General features: G+C 45.6%; 1 protein-coding gene across 1 annotated transcript in view; it reads left to right on the top strand.

Moving 5' to 3' along the window:
- Positions 1-25,114, top strand: part of LOC126162769 (uncharacterized) — a 493,174-nt gene extending 468,060 nt beyond the window's left edge. The window contains exon 2 of the mRNA XM_049919464.1: positions 24,950-25,114. Coding sequence (XP_049775421.1) covers positions 24,950-24,976 — 27 coding nt within the window. The 3' untranslated portion in view covers positions 24,977-25,114. The remainder of the gene's footprint in view (positions 1-24,949) is intronic.
- The last annotated feature ends 546 nt before the right edge of the window (positions 25,115-25,660 follow it).

Below are 25,660 nucleotides of genomic sequence, written 5' to 3'. Positions count from 1 at the left end.
ACTTAAAGGAACTGCGAGGTTGAGAACTTTCGGGGAAGACAGAGACTCGAATATTTCCAAAAAATAATTGTAAATGTTTGGGGTAGTTCCTGCTCTTACATGAAGAGGGTGGCACTGGAAATGAATTTGTGGCGGGCAGCATTAAACCAATCAGGTGACTCTGGTAAACTGCCACCCCCCCCCCCCCCAACAAAAAAATCTGAAACAACTAAGTTAAACTGCACTTGTAACTCGTACTATTGCCACGTTTAAAGTAGACTCGTGTGTAAGTAATGAGACGGTATCGTGCAAGAGAGAGGCGGAAAAGCACGATGTGACAGCAGTAAGTGGCGTCGACCCATGCTTACATCGTATGCATCTGTTTCAGCAATAAAAGAATCACGAAATGTAGTTGATTTCATTAACTTTCACACGTATTTCTCAAAAAGCAAAAATGACCTCATCCGACCAGTCGTGGAAACAGTCTTTTTCACCGCTAGGTAGGGATCTGATTACCACAAAGCTAAGACACAGCAGTACAGTTTCTAATAGCAGATCAAAATATTTTCCTCTCGCTGCTGTTCCTTATCTATTAGCCGAACCGAACAAATTGGTGCTGTACATGTATGCTGAGAGAGCAGGTTTCAAATCCTTGGTCATGTGAATTTAAATTTTCTGAAATATCTGGATGACTTCATGCAAACGTTGGGATGGTTCCTTTGGAAATCCCGACAGATGTCCTCTTCCATCCTAGGACAACAGCGTTAAGGGCTCTGGCTATAATCAGCACACCACGGTTTTGCGTAGTCCTTCCATAGCTGCCTTTCTTAATGGGATAATAACACAACGCCTTAGATGTCAACAGGATCGGATATTAAAAGCGAATGGAGCTTTAAGTCTTTACTGCTTTGGGTTGCAATGCGGAAAACACCTCGCGACGAAAGTCCATCGCGTATTCGTTCAGGAATAACTTTTTTCTGAAGTTCTACCGTGGTCTGGAATTAACGCTAAACAGTAGGTCCCCTTCCAACTGGCTGGTTAAGTCACTTCAAAGTTCAAAGTTCGTAGAAAGGTCACGGCGTACCACCATCAAACTGTGATGTTCAAATCAATCATTGGACTGACAGCAGTTTTACTGTGAAGCTCTGCAGAATTTGTCAGTGTGCTATAACACCAATCAGAACGCTTTGAGGTACAAAGGCACGTTTGTGAAAAACTGTGCTGGAATGGTTCAAATGGCTCTGAGCACTATGGGACTTAACATCTATGGTCATCAGTCCCCTAGAACTTAGAACTATTTAAACCTAACTAACCTAAGGAGAGCACACAACACCCAGCCATCACGAGGCAGAGAAAATCCCTGACCCCGCCGGGAATCGAACCCGGGAACCCGGGCGTGGGAAGCGAGAACGCTACCGAGATGCGGGCATAAAACTGTGCTGGGTACGCCTTTGCACGAAGCTTCAAATCCCTATTATGCGCAGTTCTCCTGAAGCAACCGTGCTTCCGTGGTTTCCCTATGACGCTAACTGATTACTAGGGTCCCATTTCTTCGAACCGTGCCAGTTAGTTTCCTTTGAACTTGGTACGGTGTCGCGCACTTTCCGTCAACAGCTGCGTTTGTGAGAATGTGACGACGTAACTGAAGTAAATAGGCCAATGATAAGTGATTCTGTGTGTGTGTGTGTGTGTATGTGTGTGTACGCGCGCACTTATTATTGGTTTAGGAAGAATTCATTGATTCTAGTGTGTAGCGCTAGAGAAACAGCCGTGACCATTACTGACGGGGAAGATGAAGTAGAAGATAAGAGAATACAGAAAAGCGAATTTTGTTTACATACTGCTGTAAGTGATAGTTTGTATATTGCGTCACCGTTGCGGCAGTGCGTTACCGGTGCGTATGTGTGTCAATAACCAATACGAGGAAACTGTCGTTTCAACGAAATAAGTTCTCTTAGCATATATTGTGTCTCCACAGCGAATAAACGACCAGCAGTAAGGTGCACTCGCTCGTACAATGGTTCGAATGACTCTGAGCACTATGGGACTTAACATCTGAGGTCATCAGTCCCCTATAACTTAGAACTACTTAAACCTAACTAACCTAAGGACATCACACACATCCATGCCCGAGGCAGGATTCGAACCTGCGACCGTAGCGGTCGCGCGGTTCCAGACTGAAGCGCCTTTAACCGCGTGGCCACACTGGCCGGCTCGCTCGTACATAAAGGGTGCCATGACAGTATGCAGTAGATGCCTCAATCGAGAGAACAATCGTGCAACTTCTAAGCACCACCTGTATAGTGTTAACAAATGAAATAACTCCCGCATATGCATCTTAAAACATGTTAAACTATTTCTCAGTTTCCTTATACACCGCACCTTTAACTTATTTAATTGCAGTTACACAGCACTCATTTGACACAAATCAATGGAAATGTTCAATATGTAGTCTCATGTGAAAACGCTCTTTTACGTCACAGATAGTGCTGTCTTGACTTGAGACTGTGTCCCGGCGGAGGTTCTAATCCTCCCTCGGGCATTGGTGTGTGTGTTTGTCCTTAGCATAATTTAGGTTAAGTAGTGTGTAAGCTTAGGGACTGATGACCTTAGCAGTTAAGTCCCGTAAGATTTCACACACATTTGAACTCTTTCTTTTTTTTCTTAATTTTATTTTTATTTATTTATTTATTTATTTATTTTTTTTTTAGACTACGTACTGAACATTATCTTCTTCGTACCTGATAAGTGTATACCGAGCAAATAAAGGCAATTACATAAGTTAAAAGTGCGATTTAGGCGATATTAAGATAGAGTACCAACACAGTATATTTACGACAAAATAAAACCCTGAAATTACAGATGTTGCCTTCATTTCGTTCATGGGTCGAACAGTGGGAAAAGTACGCGTTAAGTTTCATGCGGGCAAGTGAAATTGATCTTCAGATACATCACAGTAAGGGAATATGTCATGAGAGAAGGGATCCTTACTGTTACGTTGGATTTTTTTTTACTGGTAACTGGATCTTCCAAGTATTTTGTACTTCCTCCCCAAGCTTCTACTAATTCTTTACCTTACTTCCCTGAGATGAACAAACCCTTGACGAACCGTAAGCGACCTTTTGAATGTATTGGATATTCCCTGTCAGTCGAGCCTGAGGTAGCAGTCGATACTTGTTAATATTCCCTTATACTTCATACACAGACTCTGCAGATGAAACATTGCTCAAACAGTCCTAGCAAGAAAGCGAAACTCTTCATCGAACGAGGTAGCGCTATGATTTAGTCACAAGTCTGGCATCCAAGAACAATAAATTTCATCTCTCTTTTTCGCCATCCAGCTTTAGCTCGTAGTGGCTTGCTTAAACTATCGAAGGAGAATGCCGAAATGTTGCTTTTGAAAAGGCTTCCAATGATTTTCTGCTTTATGCTTCTCCAATACAAGCCATCGAAATGTCGGAGTGCCCCAGGAAACTATGATGGGTCCGCTTTTGTTCAAAAATGGTTCAAATGGCTCTGAGCACTATGGGACTTAACATCTGAGGTCATCAGTCCCCTAGAACTTAGAACTACTTAAACCTAACTAACCTAAGGACATCACACACATCCATGCCCGAGGCAGGATTCGAACCTGCGACCGTAGCAGTCGCGCGGTTCCAGACTGTAGCGCCTAGAACCACTCGGCCACTCTGGTCGGCCCCGCTTTTGTTCTCTGTATGCATTACGTCTCGAATAGGGTGAGCAGCAATCTGCGATTGCTTGTTGATGAAGCTATAGTGCACTGGAAAGTTCCATCGTTGCGTGAGTGTAGGACCTGGACAGGGTTTCTATTTGATATGTTGAATGGAAGTTTGTTCTGAAAGTGGAAAAATATAAGTTAACAGTGATGAGTAGGAATAACTATCCTATGATGTTGGGCTGCAGTAATAGTGGTGTGCTGCTTGATGTAGTCATATCGATTAATTTTCTAGGCGTAACGTCGCAAATCGGCATGGAATGAGCACTTAAGGTTTGTAGTAGGGATGACGGATGGTCGCCTTCGATTTATTGGAAGAAATCTAGTACAGTGTAGCCCATCTACAGGGTAAGGGCAAATGAGTGGATGATATAGTAGCAATTCCAGCAGTCCAGCTTCGATTCGCCTTCAGCAACTTGCTGATCAGGGCCCAAAAGTGCCAAAAGATGAATGATGGCCACTTTCATCATCTGTTATTGGCAGATTAGTACTTTATTTCCTTTCCTCTGCTGTGTGTCTTTGCAACCTGGAACTCTGTTCTTTGGGCCACTTTTATTTGCCCCGCCCTATGTAAAGGAGAGTGCATACAGAACACTCTTGCGACTCATTCTTCAGCACTGTTGCAGTATTTGGAACCCCACATTACGGCAGATTAAAGTAAGACGTGGAAGCAATTCAAAGACGTTCTTCTGGTTCAAATGGCTCTAAGCACTGTGGGACTTAACATCTGAGGTCATCAGTCCCCTAGAACTTAGATCTGCTTAAACCTAAATAACCTAGGGACATCACACACATCCATGCCCGAGGCAGGATTCGACCCTGCGACCGTAGCAGCAGCGCAGTTCCTGACTGAAGCGCCTAGAACCGCCCGGCCACAGCGGCCGGCCGTTCTTCTGCATTTATTTCCGGTAGGTTCGATCAATTTTAATTAGGGAAATGCTCCGTCAACTCAAATGGGAATCCCAGGAGGTAAGATACCGTTCTTTTGGCGAAGCATATTCAGAAAGTTTAGAGAACTGACATTTGCTAGAGACTGCAGGACGATTCTACTGCCACCAACACGCGCCTCGGAGGACGGAGAGTACAAGACAATTCCTCGTTGCAACTGTGCAGTTGATTTACTAAGGAAATGAATGAAATGGAAGACACGCCGAATACAATCGGCTGAGGATCAAAGATATCTACTTTCGGCCGCGAGTTAATAATCAGAGGGCAGTGGTGCGCAAATAATTTAATATTTCTGTCGTAAGGGTGACAGGAGCAAACAACTTTGGGGCTTTGTGGGCCGCCTTCCGTATATTTGTTTCCGCCGAAAGCGCAGTCTTCGGGCGTGAGCGCTGACAGAAGCCGTGTTCCCCACTCGGCCAAAAATAGCGCCGCAGTGGGGTTGCAAGGGAACAGCAGGTCTCCGCCGAATAAAGTGGCTACTTTAGCGTTCGCTCCCGGACTCTGGCTTTCCGTACAGTTTACGTCGGTGTCGGAACCCGGCGGCTTACGCCAGGGCTGCAGAAAACTGTCTTCTCTCGTCAGGCGCTCTGCGATCGCCGCGGAGTGCCTGGTAAGTTACGTCGCAGCTAACACTGGGTCAGCAGCAGTTCCTGGACGACGAGGAACCCACGTAGACTTGTCGCAGAAACTTCACCTGCTCGTTGTTGGTCCATCTCTTAATTTATTCTAGGGTGTTCTGTTGCGTTGAACCGGTACGATCAACAATTCGTTGCCGTAAGTTCATGCGGGATCTAACCTTCGACACACTACGCCACTACAAAAAGTTTCGAGACTGCTTAATAAAAAATAGACTACAGTTAAGACGGTGCTTTCAGGGCTTCAAGTGTGCTACCTAGTCTTCCCCTCACTTGAGGACAACGCACAGAACGTTCATACAACCAGGTGAATCTGTCAGACAAGTACTTCTTTGGGATGTTTTCAACTGGCTCATCACATTAGCTTGACTGTCGGTTATGTCGTCAAAGCGTTGATCCTTTATGTAAGTTTCTGCACTTCGACGTTTATACAACCCGTCGGATTTGACCAATGACGTCATAGTTTGCTCATAAGTATTAATATTTTTATTTTCGAGCCATAGATAATAAATCGGTTATCTCCTGTGGCGAAGCGTCGTAATTGTAAACTGAAATAAATGGATGTGTTTTTAAAAGACAGGTCTAGACATCATGTACGATTTTTGTCGCTTATATTAATTTAAATCATTTGTTCGTTCCAATTCATACGGTACTTATTTTTATGCTTAGAAAGTTTGAGATATTTTGGAAGAATTCTTTGTCGTTGTGCACAATTTTTACTTTTTAATTTTCGTTTATAGGTATGGCACTATCTGTTCCGTATGAATTTGGAAGACCGAAGCAGTGTTCGTCAACTGCAGTACGGAATACAAATTTTACTGTTGTCGTTTTGTTTCACTTCCACTAACACTAGTACTACAACGATATTTTTAGTTGATATTAGTACAATCGAAGGCCAAAAGACCGACATAAAAAAATTTGTATCCCGTACTTGAGTTCAGCTCTGAAGGTCAACTGAAGAATAGGATATTAGGAACGACAACGAATTTGAATTGCTTCGTTGAATTAGTTAACTTTCTTCAAGCTCGGAAGTAGAGAGAGACAAAAATTCGATCATTTGCGTAACTTTAGTTTCATAAAAGTTCTGTGCCTTCTCAAAAGTTGACAACAGGAATATTATCTTTGCTGTTGCCTTTAAATATCGATTTCTGATTCGCTTCGGAATTCAATAATTGCATTCATTTTAGCAATACTCAGTCAGGAAGGAAAGTCTGTCTTCTTATAAGAAACTCAGATTTCTTCCAGACAAATATTCGTTTCAGATTTCTAGACTGACAAATAAGTCACATCCCCACTTTCAACGATGTGTTTATTTGAACGACTCATAAGCAGTCAAGATAAGAACTGAACTACCTACCATAAAATTTTCTTTACAACATTGCTCTTCCATTTTTTTGTTTAAGCGACAACACACGCCGACAGGATCTTCTACAGCGCGATGGCGTTCTGCCAGTGGAAAACGCTTGACGGCTGCGCCGAAGATTATGCCACTGTCGTGTTACTGCGCACAACATGAAACGGATACAAAGACACCATTTAAATAATCAATTCCAGGTTTACAAATAACACTGACAATAATTTTACTCAATATCTAACGTTGTGCTCATACAGTACATATAACATATGAACGTATGATTACCTGCAAAGTGAACGGTAGGAGACAGGGTCTGCATATTTGGTTACGCTACATCTGGGCTCGCATTAGGGGGAACGCCGTTTCAAATCCGTGATTTCCGTAAATCGCTCCAGGCCAACGCCAGGATGTTTCTTTTGGAAAGGGCACTGCTCCTTATAAGAACTTTCCAAGCTTGTACTTAGCCTCTGATGACGTGACTTTAAACCCTAATATTCCTTCCATCTTCCATTGTCGTCTGAAGATGGCCGTAAGCTTTAGACCGGTTACGGACAGATGAATACACGTCGAGCTCTCGTCTTCGCTTCCTGTTTATTATCCGCCAAGTCGGCGTGCTGTCTCCGCGTTGCTATTCCGGGCAGCGGCGCGTGCAGACGCCGGCGTGTCGAGTTGATGGCTACGCGCCGAGTGTGACATTACTCCAGACACCTCGTCGGCTGCGAGAACAATCGCCTATCGCAGACCGCGACGAGAAAAATGGCGCGCGCCTACCGAGGACAATAGCGCGCAGCCGCCAAACGGCGATGCAAATGTCGGCGTAATTGTAATCTGGCACATCTGCTGTCGCGCTGCCTTATTAATAGCGAGGGCGGGATTTCCATTCGTCACGCAGATGCGTACCGCAGATATCGCGGTCAACAACCTCCCAGGATAGGCATGCGTCGGTCAGTATTGATGACGTCGTGTCTGCCACGAGCGTGACCTGCACGTGGTCTGTATACTGTCTGCCCGCAGTCAGTCTGGAGTGGTTTCTGTCGCTTCGTACGGTCCAGTCCTTCCGTCACATTGTGTAACGCCCTATACAGTACACCGGAGTACGATCGCTATGATACTCGCCCACTACCAGAACTCGATATTAGGCTGATGAGCCAAGATGTCCATTGTCCACCGTGAACTTGATTGTCCGAGCGGTCTAAGGCGCTGCAGTCATGGACTGTGCGGCTGGTCCCGACGGAGGTTCGAGTCCTCCCTCGGGCAGGGGTGTGTGTGTTTGTCCAGGTTAAGTAGTGTGTAAGCTTAGGGACTGATAACCTCAGCAGTCCCATAAGATTTCACTCGCATTTGAACTTGTCACTTGGGCCCGCTACAGTCACGTGACGCGGCAAGGAAATTATGTAAACGATGCAGCGAAGAATGGGGAATCATTCTAGCGACTATATTGAGCGGAAATGAGGAAACTGACAGGTAGCAGGCTGGTGGGTCTAAGTGGTAAGGTTCAAGATAATGAATAAGCACAATTTGCACAAACAACTAGTAAGGTTTGGCTATAAAAAACGTGAGGTGCCAATTTGCTTTATTAAATAACAGAAAGCAGATATGCACTGAAAACATTTAAAACGTTACAGCAAACATAAATAAAAGGTAGTTGTAATTAGGTGCTGCTAAAACTATGTTCTGCTTTGTCACTCTGTTAATTATTACAGTAGCCATTAAAGGCCCCCCGCTGAAGTAATATACGAGGGTGAGTCAAATGATAACCTTAAATTTGTAATAACAAATCGAAATTTCGCGCCGTTATCCTGTAAGTTGGTAAGCGTGCTACAAACAGCGTGCAGAATGGTCTGTAGGTGGCAGCATAGAGCAGATGCACACATACCGTCGCAGTATCAGTATAAAGATGGCCGCCCCACTTGCGACTTGCACCAGGGAAGAACAGCGTTCTGTTATTCGGTTTTTGCGTAGTGAAGGTGTGAAACCTATTGAAATTCATCAACGAATGAAGGTTCAGTACGTTGATGTATGTTTGTCACAGAAGGAAGTCTACGAATGGAGTAGGAAGTTCGCAAATGGTGTGACTTCTGTGGAAGATGTTCCTCGTCCAGGTCAGGCACAACGAGTTGTGACTCCACAGAACATTGCAGCAGTCGAAGCCATAGTGAAGGAAAACCGCCGAGTGACACTGAATGACACTGCAGCCAATTTACAGATTAGTCATGGGTCAGCACACCACATTGTGCATGATGTGCTCCAGTTCCACAAAGTGTCTGCAAGATGGGTGCCACGGCAGCTGACTCCTGAAATGAGAGAACGACGTGTTGATGCTTGTGAAGAATTTCTTCGGTGCTTTGAACGAGAAGGTGATGGATGACTTCCTTGCAAGAATCGTTACTGGGAACGAAACCTGGGTTCACTTCCACCAGCCGGAAACGAAGAGAGCGAGCAAGGAATGGCGCCATTCCTCATAACCAAGTGATTTCCATATGTTTGGACCAATCAAAGACGCAATGAGAGGAAAGAAGTTCCGTTCTGATGAAGAGATACGCCACGCGGTGCATGATTGGATGCGCGGACTACTAAAAGAATTTTTTTCTAAAGGAATTTATATACTTTGTAAGCACTGGAGGACTTGCATTGAGCGTGGAGGAGATTATGTTGAAAAGTGATACAGCTTCGTACCACTTCTGCACAATAAATAATATTGAAAAAATTATTTAAGGTTTTCATTTGACTCACCCTCGTATTAAATACGGGACACCGTAGATATCAACCGACCCAGAGGAAAATAAGGCGTAAACTGCAAACATCGGTAACTGCCCTAGCTCATACTATGAAATGATATTGATAAACACATCAGTAAAATATTAAACATTGCAAACAGGAAAGTAAAATGTTCAGTGTTAATTTTGGGTGACATCCGAAGCGATGATAGCAACAAATTTAACATTAATGTATTCACAGCCTTCTACGTCGTGTGCCAAAGTTAATCCACTCAGATTAACTCTCTTCTCAAGGCGCCTCATCAAGATAACAGCCAGGACGGGACTGCAAGACACGCACCAGAAGTAAAGAGGCGGCAAGAAGAACCTTCTCACTCGGCCACAACATAACGTGGCAATGTACCACGCCTTGCCCATTAACAGTACTACATGAGCAACATGGCAGACTGTTACGTTCCAGAGACTGCGAAGGAGTATTTGGAACCGGCGAAGCAAGTGACCTGTTCGCGTGCTACTGTCATGACCAACTACGGAAACAGTTTGGAGGATGGTGAAATCACGAGCTGGCGACAAGGTGTTGGATGTTCAGCCCTGTAAAGCGGTATAGGCGAGGATGTTTGCCACATATAACGTCAAAATTCAGTGCTGATGCAGGCGCAAGTGTTACGGACAACACCGTTTAGCACACTTTGGTCAAGATAGGGACCTTCAGCAGGTGACTGCATCGTATTTCCAAGCTGAACCAATGACATTGTAAATTACTATTACAGTGTTCACGTAATGATTGAAATTGGACCAGGTACTGACGGAAACGTGTTGGGTGGCCAGATGAATTACGTTTCTTGTAACACCAGGTCGATGATCTTGTCCGTATACGCTGTCATTCAGGCGAAGGATCGCTTGATATATACACCTGCGACGCAAGCAGTCTGGTGGGAGTAGTACGAATTATTACGTTACGGGAAACAATAGCTGGGCTTCCATGGGACCTGTTGTAGTAATCGAAGGCACCATTACAGTTGTGCACTAAGCGGACAATATTGCGGACCAGTTGCATTCATTCCGTCTACCTCGACCGTGATGGCATCAAAAAAATGGTTCAAATGACTCTAAGCGCAATGGGACTTAACATCTGAGGTCATCAGTCCCCTAGAACTTAGAACTACTTAAACCTAACTAACCTGAGGACATCACACACATCCATGCCCGAGGCAGGATTCGAAGCTGCGACCGTAGCCGTCGCTCGGTTCCGGACTGAAGCGCCTAGAACCGAACGGCCACACTGGCCGGCGGTGATGGCATCTTCCAGGCGGATAACTGTCTCTGTCACAAGGCCAGAAGCATAATGGAGTCTTTAGCGGAACATGTTAGTCAACTCAGGTTAATATCTTTGCCATCACTTGCGTCGTATCTGAACCTAATGGAACACAGCTGTTTTTTTTAGGCATTTTCAAATGTTTCTGCAGCATAAACACAATTGTTAAGCGTTTTGAACCAACATGTGAGTAGATACAAAACAGTACCTTACTGTAAGTCAAAAATATCCGGTCATTATACAATGATCGAGATGTTGGAGGCTGTTGTCAAGAATGCCTGCGTGTCTTCATAATTTGATTTTTAAATAAAAATACTTTTAAAGAGGTAATCAGAAAGTAAAATGTGCAATTCGAGGCGAACAGTTCCTCGTGCAGGATAGTTGGGGTGTAGAGAAACATCAGTGGACGTCATCGTAGTCTGTTGTTCTGGTCAGTACTGAAGTTTCTGAGATGGCACATTCTTTTTGGAGTATGCTGATGCATCAGCTCCAATATCGTTAACGTCGATATCCAGCAGGATTTTGGAACACATGTTGTGTTCTAACATTATGAATTACCTCGAAGAAAACGGCCTATTGACACAGAGTCAACACGCTTTTAGGAAACATCGTTCCTGTGAAACACAACTAGCTCTTTATTCACATGAAGTGTTGAGTGCTATTGACAAGGGATTTCAGATCGATTCCGTATTTATGGATTTCCAGAAGGCTTTTGACACTGTACCACACAAGCGGCTCGTAGTGAAATTGCGTGCTTATGGAATATCGTCTCAGTTATGTGACTCGATTTGTGATTTCCTGTCAGAGGGGTCACAGTTGGTAGTAATTGACGGAAAGTCATCGAGTAAAACGGAAGCTATTTCTGGCGTTCGCCAAGGTAGTGTTATAGGCACTTTGCTGTTCCTTATCTCTGTAAACGATTTGGAAGACAATCTGAGCAGCCGTCTCCGGATGTTTGCAGATGGCGCTGTCGTTTATCGACTAATAAAGTCATCAGAAGATCAAAACGAACTGCAAAACGAGTTAGAAAAAATATCTGAATGGTGCGTAAAGTGGCAGTTGACTCTAAATAACGGAAAGTGTGAGGTCATCGACATGAGTTCTAAAAGGAACTCTTAAAACTTCGGTTACACGACAAATCAGTCTAACTTAAAAGCTGTGAATTCACCTAAATAACTAGGTATTACAATTACGAACAACTTCAATTGGAAGGTTCACACAGAAAATGTTGTGGGGAAGGCTAACCAAAGACTGCGTTTTATTGCCAGGGCACTTAGAAAATGTAGCAGACCTATTAAGGAGACTGCCTACACTACGCTTGTCTGTCCTTTTTTAGAATGCTGCTGCGCGGTGTGGGATCCTTACCGGATAGGACTGATAAAATAAGGGAAATAAGGGAAATCAGAGCTCGTACGGAAAGATATAGGTGTTCATTCTTTCCGCGCGCTATACGGGATTGGAATAATAGAGAATTGTGAAGGTGGTTCAATGATACCTCTGCCAGGCACTTAAATGTGATTTGCATAGTATCGATGTAGATGTGTAAACAGAGTGGTACGCTAGTATCTCGAGGAATAGAAACGACTATCGCACGCCCTTACAGCAGCTGCAGCAGATCGCTCTCACGCACTGCGGACATCATCCCGTGCGTGACCGCAGGATGCGCCGGCAGGTTACGCATTGCGTAACGCGGGGTGCGGCGCGGCAGGCGACGTTCCAGCCCGGCGCCCAGGCAAGGACGAGCTCTGGCTGCTGCGCAGTAGCATAGCTGAGCGCCGTGGCAGCAGGTAGCAGTAGCAGTAGAGACAGCCCCACGTGCCGGCGAGGCCGCCGTGTCTCGTCTAGCACACTGCCACCGGCACGTCCAACATCCGAGACCATCCGCCTAGCGTCTGATAGCTCACAGGGTAAACAGCTGTATCGAGACAGACGAAATACAAACTGCAGCATAGTCGCGAATGAAAACTGTGAGCCAGGATGTATAGAATACGTTTCTTTTATTTCAGACTACGATCACACAATTGTTTGTCCTCACACTATCGATTTCGGTAAGCGTACACATTATCGCGTCGCATCGGAATTACTACCGATTAGCGCACCTAAACTGATTACTGACCACACTGTGTTGCGTCGCTCATCAAAGGCTGCTATCGCTGTAAGCGGCATGCACATATGTGCATAATGGTGGCGAGTCACTCGCGGACGTGCTCACGAACCTCCACCTACAAAGCAGTGGCTTCTAATGGGGTGTCGAGGGCGCCGCCAGTTCTAAGACACTGTCTACCATCGCCGACAGGAGAAAGAGGTGTGTGATCAGCCTAGTAGGTGCGCCTCTCGCACGTCCGCTCCGGCCCTTGACGGCAGAGATAGCAGCATCGCAGGTGGGACGCCTGGAAAAGCGGGTCTTCCTCGAAAACGGTGGGTGGGGCGTGTGTCCCTTCTCCGCCGCCGACAAAGAAGAACTGAAATTTAAACTAAAGGCTACTTTGGCCTTCTAGCAATACGCCACATTGCACCAATTCTACACTCCTGGAAATTGAAATAAGAACACCGTGAATTCATTGTCCCAGGAAGGGGAAACTTTATTGACACATTCCTGGGGTCAGATACATCACATGATCACACTGACAGAACCACAGGCACATAGACTCAGGCAACAGAGCATGCACAATGTCGGCACTAGTACAGTGTATATCCACCTTTCGTAGCAATGCAGGCTGCTATTCTCCCATGGAGACGATCGTAGAGATGCTGGATGTAGTCCTGTGGAACGGCTTGCCATGCCATTTCCACCTGGCGCCTCAGTTGGACCAGCGTTCGTGCTGGACGTGCAGACCGCGTGAGACGACGCTTCATCCAGTCCCAAACATGCTCAATGGGGGACAGATCCGGAGATCTTGCTGGCCAGGGTAGTTGACATACACCTTCTAGAGCACGTTGGGTGGCACGGGATACATGCGGACGTGCATTGTCCTGTTGGAACAGCAAGTTCCCTTGCCGGTCTAGGAATGGTAGAACGATGGGTTCGATGACGATTTGGATGTACCGTGCACTATTCAGTGTCCCCTCGACGATCACCAGTGGTGTACGGCCAGTGTAGGAGATCGCTCCCCACACCATGATGCCGGGTGTTGGCCCTGTGTGCCTCGGTCGTATGCAGTCCTGATTGTGGCGCTCACCTGCACGGCGCCAAACACGCATACGACCATCATTGGCACCAAGGCAGAAGCGACTCTCATCGCTGAAGACGTCACGTCTCCATTCGTCCCTCCATTCACGCCTGTCGCGACACCACTGGAGGCGGGCTGCACGATGTTGGGGCGTGAGCGGAAGACGGCCTAACGGTGTGCGGGACCGTAGCCCAGCTTCATGGAGACGGTTGCGAATGGTCCTCGCCGATACCCCAGAAGCAACAGTGTCCCTAATTTGCTGGGAAGTGGCGGTGCGGTCCCCTACGGCACTGCGTAGGATCCTACGGTCTTGGCGTGCATCCGTGCGTCGCTGCGGTCCAGTCCCAGGTCGACGGGCACGTGCACCTTCCGCCGACCACTGGCGACAACATCGATGTACTGTGGAGACCTCACGCCCCACGTGTTGAGCAATTCGGCGGTACGTCCACCCGGCCTCCCGCATGCCCACTATACGCCCTCGCTCAAAGTCCGTCAACTGGACATACGGTTCACGTCCACGCTGTCGCGGCATGCTACCAGTGTTAAAGACTGCGATGGAGCTCCGTATGCCACGGAAAACTGGCTGACACTGACGGCGGCGGCGCACAAATGCTGCGCAGCTAGCGCCATTCGACGGCCAGCACCGCGGTTCCTGGTGTGTCCGCTGTGCCGTGCGTGTGATCATTGCTTGTACAGCCCTCTCGCAGTGTCCGGAGCAAGTATGGTGGGTCTGACACACCGGTGTCAATGTGTTCTTTTTTCCATTTCCAGGAGTGTATATTAACTACATCAGGCGACAGAAAAATAGCCTCTTCACGAACCGGTAGACATGTTGTTAGGGAAGCCTACGGGGATTCCTAATTCCCAGGGAAAATTAATTTGATATGGTTTATCGGCAGTTAATGAGCTCGACGTGAGAACTACTGGGCAGACCAGCCCTTGACTTACACTAAAGAGCCAGAGAAACTGGTACACCTGACTAATATATGTAGGGCCCCCACGAGCACGTAGAAGTGCCACAAATGGATGTGGCATGGACTTGACTAGTCTCTAAAGTTGTGCTGGAGGGAACTGATACCATGAATCCTGTAGGGCTCTCCATAAATCCGTAACAGTACGAGGGGGTGGGAGATTGAGATCTCTTCTGAGCAGCTAGTTGCAAAGCATCCCAGATATCCTCAATACTGCTCATGTCTGGGGAATTTTATGGCCAGCTGAAATGTTTAAACTCAGAATAATGTTTCCGGAGCCACTCTATATCAGTTCTGGACGTGTGTGGTGTCCACTGTCATGCTAGAATTGGCCAAGTCAGTCGAAATGCACAATGGGCATGGATGGAGGCAGGTGATCAGACAGGATGCTTACGTACGCGTCACCTGTTAAGAGTCGTATCTAGACGTATCAGGGGTCCCATATAATTCCAACTGCACACGGCCCACACTTTTGCAGAGCCTCCACCAGTTTGAACAGTCCCCTGCAGACATGCGGGGTCCATGGAGTCATGAAGTTGTCTCCATACCCGTACACGCCCATCCGCTCCATACAATTTGAAACGGGACTCGTCCGAACAGGCAACATGTTACCAGTCATCAACAGTCCAATGTCGGCGTTAATGAGCCCAGGCGAGACGTAAAGTTTTGTGTTGAGCAAGGGTAGACGAGTGGGCCTTCGGCTCCGAAAGCCCATACTGTTGATGTTCCGTTGAATTACTTACACGCTGACACTTATTGACTGCCCAGCATTGAAATCTGCAGCAATTTGAGGAAGGGTTACACTTCCGTCGCATTGAACGATTCTCTTCAGTCGTCGCTGGTCCCGTTCTTGCAAGTTCTTTTTCCGGCCGCACGGATGTGGGAGATTTGATGTTTTACCGGATTCCTGATATTCACGGTAAACTCATGAAATGGTCTTACGGGAAAATCCCCACTTCATCGCTACCTCGGAGATGCTGTGTCCCATCGCTCGTGCACCAATTATAACGCGACGTTCAAACTCACTTAAATCTTGATAACTTTCCCTCGTAGCAGCAGTAATCGATCTAACAGATGCTCCAGACATTTGTTGTCCTAGATAGGCGTTGCCGACCGCAGCGCCGTATTCTGCCTGTTTACGTGTCTCTGTATTTGAATTACATGCCTATACCAGTTTCTTTGGCGCTTCAGTTTATACAAGTAGACTCGTAATCTAAAGACGAAGCTAAATCTGCTATAAAAGGTATTAATTAAATTTTATTGAGGTCTGTGCGGCTCGTCCCGGCGGAGGTTCGAGACCTCCCTCGGGCATGGGTGTGAGTTTTTGTTCATAGGATAATTTAGGTTAAGTAGTGTGTAAGCTTAGGGACTGATGACCTTAGCAGTTAAGTCCCATAAGATTTCACACACATATGAACATTTCTTCCATTGGAACTACTGACGGCCTTGGGAGAGCCAGTCCTGACAAAACTCTACCATCTGGTGAGCAAGATGTATGAAACAGGCGAATACCCTCAGACTTCAAGAAGAATATAATAATTCCAATCCCAAAGAAAGCAGGCGTTGACAGATGTGAAAATTACCGAACAATCAGTTTAATAAGCCACAGCTGCAAAATACTAACACGAATTCTTTACAGACGAATGGAAAAACTAGTAGAAGCCGACCTCGGGGAAGATCAGTTTGAATTCCGTAGAAATACTGGAACACGTGAGGCAATACTGACCTTACGACTTATCTTAGAAGAAAGATTAAGGAAAGGCAAACCTACGTTTCTAGCATTTGTAGACTTAGAGAAAGCTTTTGACAATGTTGGCTGGAATACTCTCTTTCAAATTCTAAAGGTGGCAGAGGAAAAATACAGGGCGCGAAAGGCTATTTACAATTTGTACAGAAACCAGATGGCAATTATAAGAATCGAGGGGCATGAAAGGGAAGCAGTGGTTGGGAAGGGAGTAAGACAGGGGTGTAGCCTGTCCCCGATGTTATTCAATCTGTATATTGAGCAAGCAGTAAAGGAAACAAAAGAAAAATTCGGAGTAGGTATTAAAATCCATGGAGAAGAAATAAAAACTTTGAGGTTCGCCGATGACATTGTAATTCTGTCAGAGACAGCAAAGGACTTGGAAGAGCAGTTGAACGGAATGGATGGTGTCTTGAAGGGAGGATATAAGATGAACATCAACAAAAGCAAAACGAGGATAATGGAATGTAGTCGAATTAAGTTGGGTGATGTTGAGGGTATTAGATTAGGAAATGAGACACTTAAAGTAGTAAAGGAGTTTTGCTATTTGGGGAGCAAAATAACTGTTGATGGTCGAAGTAGAGAGGATATAAAATGTAGACTGGGAATGGCAAGGAAAGCGTTTCTGAAGAAGAGAAATTTGTTAACATCGAGTATAGATTTAAGTGTTAGGAAGTCATTTCTGAAAGTATTTGTATGGAGTGTAGCCATGTATGGAAGCGAAACATGGACGGTAAATAATTTGGACAAGAATAGAATAGAAGCTTTCAAAATGTGGTGCTACAGAAGAATGCTGAAGATTAGATGGGTAGATCACGTAACTAATGAGGAAGTATTGAATAGGATTGGGGAGAAGAGAAGTTTGTGGCACAACTTGACCAGAAGAAGGGATCGGTTGGTAGGACATGTTCTGAGGCATCAAGGGATCACCAATTTAGTATTGGAGGGCAGCGTGGAGGGTAAAAATCGTAGGGGGAGACCAAGAGATGAATACACTAAGCAGATTCAGAAGGATGTAGGTTGCAGTAGGTACTGGGAAATAAAGAAGCTTGCACAGGATAGAGTAGCATGGATAGCTGCATCAAACCAGTCTCAGGACTGAAGACCACAACAACAACAACAACATGAACATTTCAAATTTTATTCCAACACTCTCCCTTTGCCAGTGGGCTGGACTAGCTGCTACTTTTGCCTCCACGTATTCGTGGCTGGGTAGCACAGTATATCAGGGCTACATCCAGTCTCCACTAACGGTACCGATCTTTCCCTGTTCCTTACTTGCTACAAGCCCATGCTACAGGCGGTGGCCCGCAAAGAGACATCCACACCCCGCAAATAAGAGCCTTGGTCAGTATGTGGGCCTTCAGAAGCCAGCAGGAGCCGCAAGGCGGGCAAATGAAAGGCCACGGCACCCTGGACAGTTATCTGTGGCCGGCCGGCGTGTGCGCATGTGACGGTGGCTAGCGGGGCGTGGCCGATAAGTCCGGAAGCCGCGCCTGTGATGTAGCCGCTCTGCGGCCACCACGCCGATAACACAGCCAGGCGCACACAGAGTAATCGCCGCTGCTGACGGAGACTGAAGGCTCGCGTAGGCCGCCATTAATTCCGGCACGCAGCACGCATACGCCAGCAATTGTTCAAGGTCTCGGCCGCGTATCACAGGTAGGACCACCTGCCTGTAACAGATAGCCCGCTATTAATACGTACACGGGAGCAGGCCTTGTAAGCCCCTTCTCCAGCCGCGGCTATCCATCACGGGACCGAGAAATATCGACGAGCAACGAAACAGCCACTAGTATTAAAAATATTCCATTTAACGGCCTGGTACTGCTTGTAACCTATGAATTTCTGCGAGAGACGCAGCTACTTACGAGATATTTACGACTGCAGTAGCCGGCCGCTGTGGCCGAGCGGTTCTAGACGCTTCAGTCCGGAACCGCGCTGCTGCTCCTACGGTCGCAGGTTCGAATCCTGCTTCTTTCATGGATGTGTGTGCTGTCCTTACGTTAGTTAGGTTTAAGTAGTTCTAAGTTCTGATGACCTCAGATGTTAAGTCCCATAATGATTATGGCCAGTTGAACCATTTTGTACGACTGCAGTGTACATTCTGGAATACAGAAGAAAAATATCTGTCATGGACAGTTCTGCTTGTAATAAACTTTCAGGTCATACCGCGCTATTCCTGACATTACACATACGTAATCGTTTGGTTCCACTAGAGCGACAGGATACAATACAGGAGGTTCAATTTTTATTAATAACCAGGATAAAAAAGGCATATCAATTGTCCATAGCTGCAGTGCAAAAAAACCAATCATGTTTATTCGTAAAATTTCCATTGCGTTACAGGATTCGGATATTATAGAAACTGGGTAAAATGATGTGCACTGTTTTAATAATTATCTCTGCAGATAAGCTAGCATCAAACACGTGACAAGAATCGGTACAGTATTGTAGAGACAATAATCTGCTGCCGTTAGGGTGGTCTATTAAACGGTACGTCTGCACATGCAATGTGTAAAACTTACCTCCATCTGGTTTGCAAAGTAGTTTCTGGCTGTCGTCCTCTTAGATAGCAGAATGGCGCCATCTCTAGTTTGGTTATTTTACGAAATGGGGTAGCAGTGAAGTAAATGCACCAGTTTCTTTAAAAGAATAAAAACTAAACAAGGTACAATAAAATAGCGACGTCATATCAGGACAAAACATCTACAATGTTCCTTGGAGGAGAAGGTAAATTTGATTAATTTTATTGAAGTGCTATAAACTTGGGCTACTAACTGACCCCTTAATTTTGTGGTTGCCTCATCGCGAAAAAGTGGCAATGCAGCGAAGTCATCAACTTGTGACCTTTCACATCCTCCCCCCTCCCCCCCCCCCCCCTTTCCCCTGTCGCCACGCCCAGCACTTTCAATTCCGTATACTTTGGTTGAGGCAGCGAGACTGAATTCTGCCGCATCCTCAACCATGATCATGATCTGCTCCTTCACTGAAAGTGAAATAGTTATTTCGAGCTGTTTTAACACACGGGTTAAGTTGGAGACGAAAAGAACCGTGTAACCGAAAAGTGGTAGTTTCAGCGATAACCACAATCCCTGACTTGCGAGACAGGAAGGTGAGCCATCTCCGGATAAAATCCACGTAGCGGATTAGCTGCCGTTAGTCTGGTACACCAGCCAGCATGACAGTACTTGTTCTTAGGCGGCTTTCCATGTTCATTTACCCGAATGCTGAGGTGGTCCCCAGTATCCGCCTCAGAAATTACGATACACGAATACAATAATGCACAGAACAAATTTTACACGACTCTCAAACAGAGGGCGCACAAGACACCCCATATATTAAGTGGCGACTTGAAGGCTTTGCAGCCAGGAAGTTAAACTTCCAAGTCACGGTATCAGCGGACACTACGACGGTATGAACGCTAGGAAAGGTTGTGTAGTAAGTTGGGCGTTTCTTTCTGACTTACAAAATAATAACTGAAAACCTTGTCAGCGACTGAGTTTACCTTACAATACACATTTTTTAATAGCAGCAGCGCCTAAACCAATATCAAACTTCCTGAAAGACGTTAGTTTCCTACGCTGACTGTTGTTTATATCAATTTTATTTTTATTTTGCCTACAATGGCGCTTCGGCTCTGTAGTCATTTTCAAGCAAAATACCGATCTCGTGGAAAACACATATTTTAGTTTTCAGTAATCTAATTTCATAGACCTTCTGTGTTTGGTGTGATAACTACTTATGTAATATTATCCAGAACCAAGGAAAGTCGAAAATGTTCACATACGAAATACTAAATACCTGTTTCAAATACTAAAATTTTCTACAATTACCTCATCGGTGTAACCACCGCATCCCAAAACACACACACACACACACACACACACACACACACACACCTGCGGTATGCGCAGTCTATTTGTAATTGTGGTATTTCTCACAGCGCACAACAGAAAAGAATGTCGAATGCGTCAAAACTCCCCCCCCCTCTCTCTCTCTCTCTCTCTCTCTCTCTCTCTCTCTCTCTCTCTCTCTCTCTCTCTCTCCCCTCTCCCCTCTCTTTCCCCCTCTCTCCCCTCTCTCTCCCTCTCTCCCCCCTCCTCTCCATCTCTCTAACTCTGGATGCTACGCAAAAACTTGGCGGCGTACTCAGATCAGACATTAAAATAGATTCGTTAGGAGAAAAACGAGTCTCTACCCCAGAAAATCTAGTAATTAAAAGTAGAAAACCAGAATGCCACATACACAAATATTCTAGTCTGTTACCTCTTTCGTATAATACGCGTAAGCGTAATAAATGCGAGATTACATCGCTCGTCTGTTTTTCATGCAAATAACGTATTGTGCGTCACCAACTGTGCAGTGTCTTTCGGAATATAGTGATAAACAATGTTTATATATAATTGCTTCAGCAGTTCAATCTCTCTAACGTAAATTTTTACACATTATTAGCAGTCTCGTATCAATCGACTGTGAGATTGCTTTCCGTGTGCGTGCGTGCGTGCGTGCGTGTACACATTTAACAAACTTCTCTGACATAGCTTTTATGTATGCAATTGGACAATACGATTCATTGCACGAAACGACACACATTCTTACATAACTGTGTTGGAATGTTGCATATCTTTATTTTGTATTTAAGTCTCTCTGGCGTTTCGTGGAACGATACTCCTATTTTAGTGAGGCGATAAGGCTGATGCGATTTAAACGAGTTCGAAATGTTTCGTTGACAAAGCATAACTGGAAGAGTGTTACAACTATCACCTGTTTCCACAATATGTGGGCCAGACTTCCCCGTAGCAAATCACAGTGCATCTCATATTTTCGCTATAGCTCAGTCAATATCCTTGATTTCGTTCGACGTGGCGTTCAGTTTTACGAGTTTCATTCCTCTAAACTAGGGAATTTTTCACGTCCCTTTCGCTGTCGTTAACTGAGTGGCTGATGAAATATCTGGCGTGTCTGACGTAACTGCGAGCAATGGCAAACAATATCCATTTGTAATGTGTTTCGAAAAACCCATGAGTATTTAGTGCAAAGGATGGCTGACATTTTCTGTTCAAGCATGAAAATAGACCACGTGCCGAGTTATTTGATACAAATATGAAGGACGAGTCGTTGAGGTGAATGTCATTAGAGAAGCTCAGAAGCAGATCGATAAATCAGTGATTTTCTAAAAGCAATCAGTCCAGCAATCGACAAGCTATTTAGGGAAACCGCGGAAAAGCCGTAGTTGGGTTGACAGGTCGAAGACCGGAATTCCTTTAGAATACAGTGAGACTGAATTGTAATAACATTTCCAGCACCGAGTTAGGCGCGTAAAACCAAACGAGTGGTGCAGAAGTGAGAGTCCTGAACTTGCACACTTCAAACACGAGGTCCAGATCTTCCTATGCGCATCCAGCTCAGATTTCCCTTTGTTTCTGTAAGCCGTTCAAGGCAAATATAGGGATGATTCCTGTGAAAACGACACGACCGATTACCTCGTATACCTACCCCGAGCTAGTCCTCCAAAGACTTCTTCTTCGACGGGGTATTAAAACACTAACATTCCAGCTTCCTTTCTTTCCTTCCTTCTGTTTCTGTTGTTACGGCCTTCAATACGAAGACTGGTTTGATGCTGCAAGACTCTTCTGCTCCGTTCAACAACTGCAGCCCACATTTAACCTGCTTATTGTGGTTGAGCTTTGGTCCCGCTCTAACACTTTCAACCATCATAGTTCCCTCCATAACCAAATCGAAGAATCGTCAATGTCTCGGAGTGTGTCCTATTAAGCTAATACTTTCTTTTAAGAATGTAGCGCCTCAGATCCGGATTGTATTCAGTGCCTCTCGACCTAGCTATCTGTAAGTCAGCATTCCTCCTTCACACCAAATTTCGAAAGCATCTGTTTATAAATGTATTTTTTTGTAGTCCACGTTTCACATCCGTACAAGGCTACACTATACACAACACTTAGTACTTCCTAGATCTTAACATATTTCTCTTATGAATAAACGCATTTCTCGTCATTTGAAGCTCCCAGATTATATCCTCTTTACTTCTGTGAGAGTGAGTTTTTCTGCTCCAGAAGTATAGAAATTCATTAACTATTCAACTTGAAGAAAGAGAACTTCGAAGCCAGGATCGCATTTGTAAAACCTATATTTACGATGACCAGTTTCAGTAAACAGAGTTAGTATTATTTGATGTCAGTACAGTTTAGTAGCTGTGCCCAATTTCAGCTACCCATATCAAAAAAAGTTTTGCATCACCCCGGTTCCCAGAACTAATTGTTGTAATTTTTCGATCTACGTGCTTTACAGATCTGATGATGTCAACTTAGATTTACCGGAACCGGTCATCATAAGTAAAATTATAATAAGCGATCTTGGCTGTTGAAGGTTTTACCCCTGTATTAAAAAAAAAAAAAAAAAAAAAGTGGAAGTGTATTTCCCATAGTTTACGCGACGAGTCGAATAGTCCATCATCTTTCTGGCCCGAAAGAGAGAGTATGAAGTGACTTATGATTATTCACCTTCTCCCGGCGTATTTGTTAGTCTAAGGCAGTACCGGTTATTCTCTGTGTCAACACAATATTTAGCAGGGCAATCAGGTGAATATATGGTGAACAAACCTGATGAAGGGAACACGTTTTCTCACCGAAATGTTGTGCCCGGTGGACACTGATTGGGAAACTCGCCATCTCACCCTCCACAGATTTAGTGGTAAGATGACCCAATGGATATCCTGTCAAAAACTGAACACAGACAAAGCTTGAACACAGGAAGAACGTATACTGAACTGTGAAAAAAGAAGGAAAGTAGAAACAGTGAACTGTCCAAGCTCAAGACGTGCAACATGGAGCGAATGTGGACAGCCATGGTTTCGTGGTTATGTGTTAACATGTTGGATTACGAATGGAGAGATCCGTGATCGAATCTCCCTCGTGCCCCACATTTTTTCTTCGCAAAATTGTTTATGTGTCGTTGTGTAACGTCCGTTACCAACAGCGAGGTGGGAGGAGGGGCCATCCAAACATACGTACGTTCTATTTGTTCTACGCAAGTACCTGATGTTATAACTCTTGCGTTCCATATTGGAAGTTTTCACTCTTGACTTCCTTTATTGAAACATCGTTCACAGCCGGGCATGCCGCTTGCTCTCACTATTCATCACATTTACTTGTAACGGTAATATATTCTTCCAACATGACTCACGATCTGTAACCAATGTATAGTATGACAACTGCCAAGATTACAGAAGGAGAAGAGAGACTTCAGAGACGGGACGGAAAGTTAGTAATTCTGGGAGGGGGGGGGGGAGGGGGAGAAGAGAGACGCGTGAGGGAGATTTTGTTGTGTTGGCTGAAGAGTCAACACCTTGTTACTAGAGGAGGCCGAAATGCACGCGTTTTAGCGCACGCAGGCTGGCGTGAGAAGGGAAGGACTATACTGACGTGAGGTCTGGAACATGACAAGGAATTAGAATTCAGGAAGCGGACGTAATTACTTTGATACTTAACTTCAATCCATTAATGATGAACGTCGCTCTTGACGGTACATGATTCACAATATTATCTGTTCAGAATAGTAACTGAATATGGCGCCTTGATAGGTCGTAGTAAATGACGTAGCTGAAGGCTATGCTAAACTGTCGTCTCTGCAAATGAGAGCGTATGTAGGCAGTGAACCATCGCTAGCAAAGTCGGCTGTACAACTGGGCGAGTGCTAGGGAGTGTCTCTAGACTAGACCTGCCGTGTGGCGGCGCTCGGTCTGCAATCACTGATAGTGGCGACACGCGGGTCCGACGTATACTAAAGGACCGCGGCCGATTTAAAGGCTACCACTCAGCAAGTGTGGTGTCTGGCGGTGACACCACACATTTGAATACGGATCTCCCGCTTTGCAGTCTAACACCGTGACCACACAACCACTACGCTATGGTTCTCGCAATGCACTCGACGTTAAACATCTTGAGCTTGGAGCATTCACTGCTTCTACTTTGCTGCTTCTTACACACTTCAGTGCACCTTCGTCCTGTTTTCATGCTTGATCTGTGTTCAGGTTTTGACGGGCTATCCGCTGGGCCATTTCACCACTAAATCTGAGGGGGGGGGGGGGGGGGTTGTGATGGGGAGTTTCCCTTGTGAGAACAGGCAGTACTCCTATGGACTGTCCTGGAAGTGAATTATCTCAAGAGCGCAGTACTATGTCTGGACCACTGATTTAAAAAATTACATAGGTTGTAAGCACAGTTCTTATTCCTGTTCCCAAGTGGCATTACGGGCAAGTAGCACTTACCGTAACGCGATAGTTATCGGTAGTTGGGCGCAGCTGCGCCACCTCCGGCCCCACTTGCAGTGAGTGATTTCCCGTGTCTCTTTTTGTTCACAGGTAAGTCGCCGCGCGCTAATCCTCTGAGAGACGGCAGAGGATTACAGGACGGGCTCAAAGGGTCTCCCGCCCTTATCTGTCCTGCTGTGCCCTGCCGGGCCGCTGATAGCCCTCCTCGCCTCACACCGCGCTGCGTCACATTCCACGCGAGCCCTGGCCCAGTACATGGTACGTAGCCTGCTGGCTTGTGTCTGCTGGATTACCTCGGGGGCCACGGCATTAAGATGCCAGCCGCGCGCGGCCAATGGGATCTGTGCTACCCAACTCTTCCTCTCAGGTAGTACTACATAGGTGGCGTCTAGGTGGTTTAAATGGTTCAAATGGCTCTGAGCACTATGGGACTCAACTTCTGAGGTCATTAGTTCCCTAGAACTTAGAACTAGGTAAACCTAACTAGGCTAAGGACATCACAAACATCCATGCCCAAGGCAGGATTCGAACCTGCGACCGTAGCGGTCTCGCGGTTCCAGACTGCAGCGCCTAGAACCGCACGGCCACTTCGGCCGGCTCTAGGTGGTTTAATCGAGCGCTGCCATCATTTGTCACTTCATCTTCCAATGGATTTCTTTAGAAACCCCCGGTCTCCAACTCCGCTTGGTGACTTTTATTTTTGCACTGTTTTTGTTCGTCCATACCCTGCAAGTTACCTTACGGTACATGGTGGACGGTATTTATGGTAGCGCTTGTGGTGATACATCTCGCCTCTTCACC

The sequence above is a fragment of the Schistocerca cancellata genome, chromosome 2 (assembly GCF_023864275.1).
Source record: "Schistocerca cancellata isolate TAMUIC-IGC-003103 chromosome 2, iqSchCanc2.1, whole genome shotgun sequence".
Taxonomy (NCBI): domain Eukaryota; kingdom Metazoa; phylum Arthropoda; class Insecta; order Orthoptera; family Acrididae; genus Schistocerca; species Schistocerca cancellata.
Note: the sequence above shows the minus strand (reverse complement) of the source record. Positions and strands in the feature narration are given on the sequence as shown.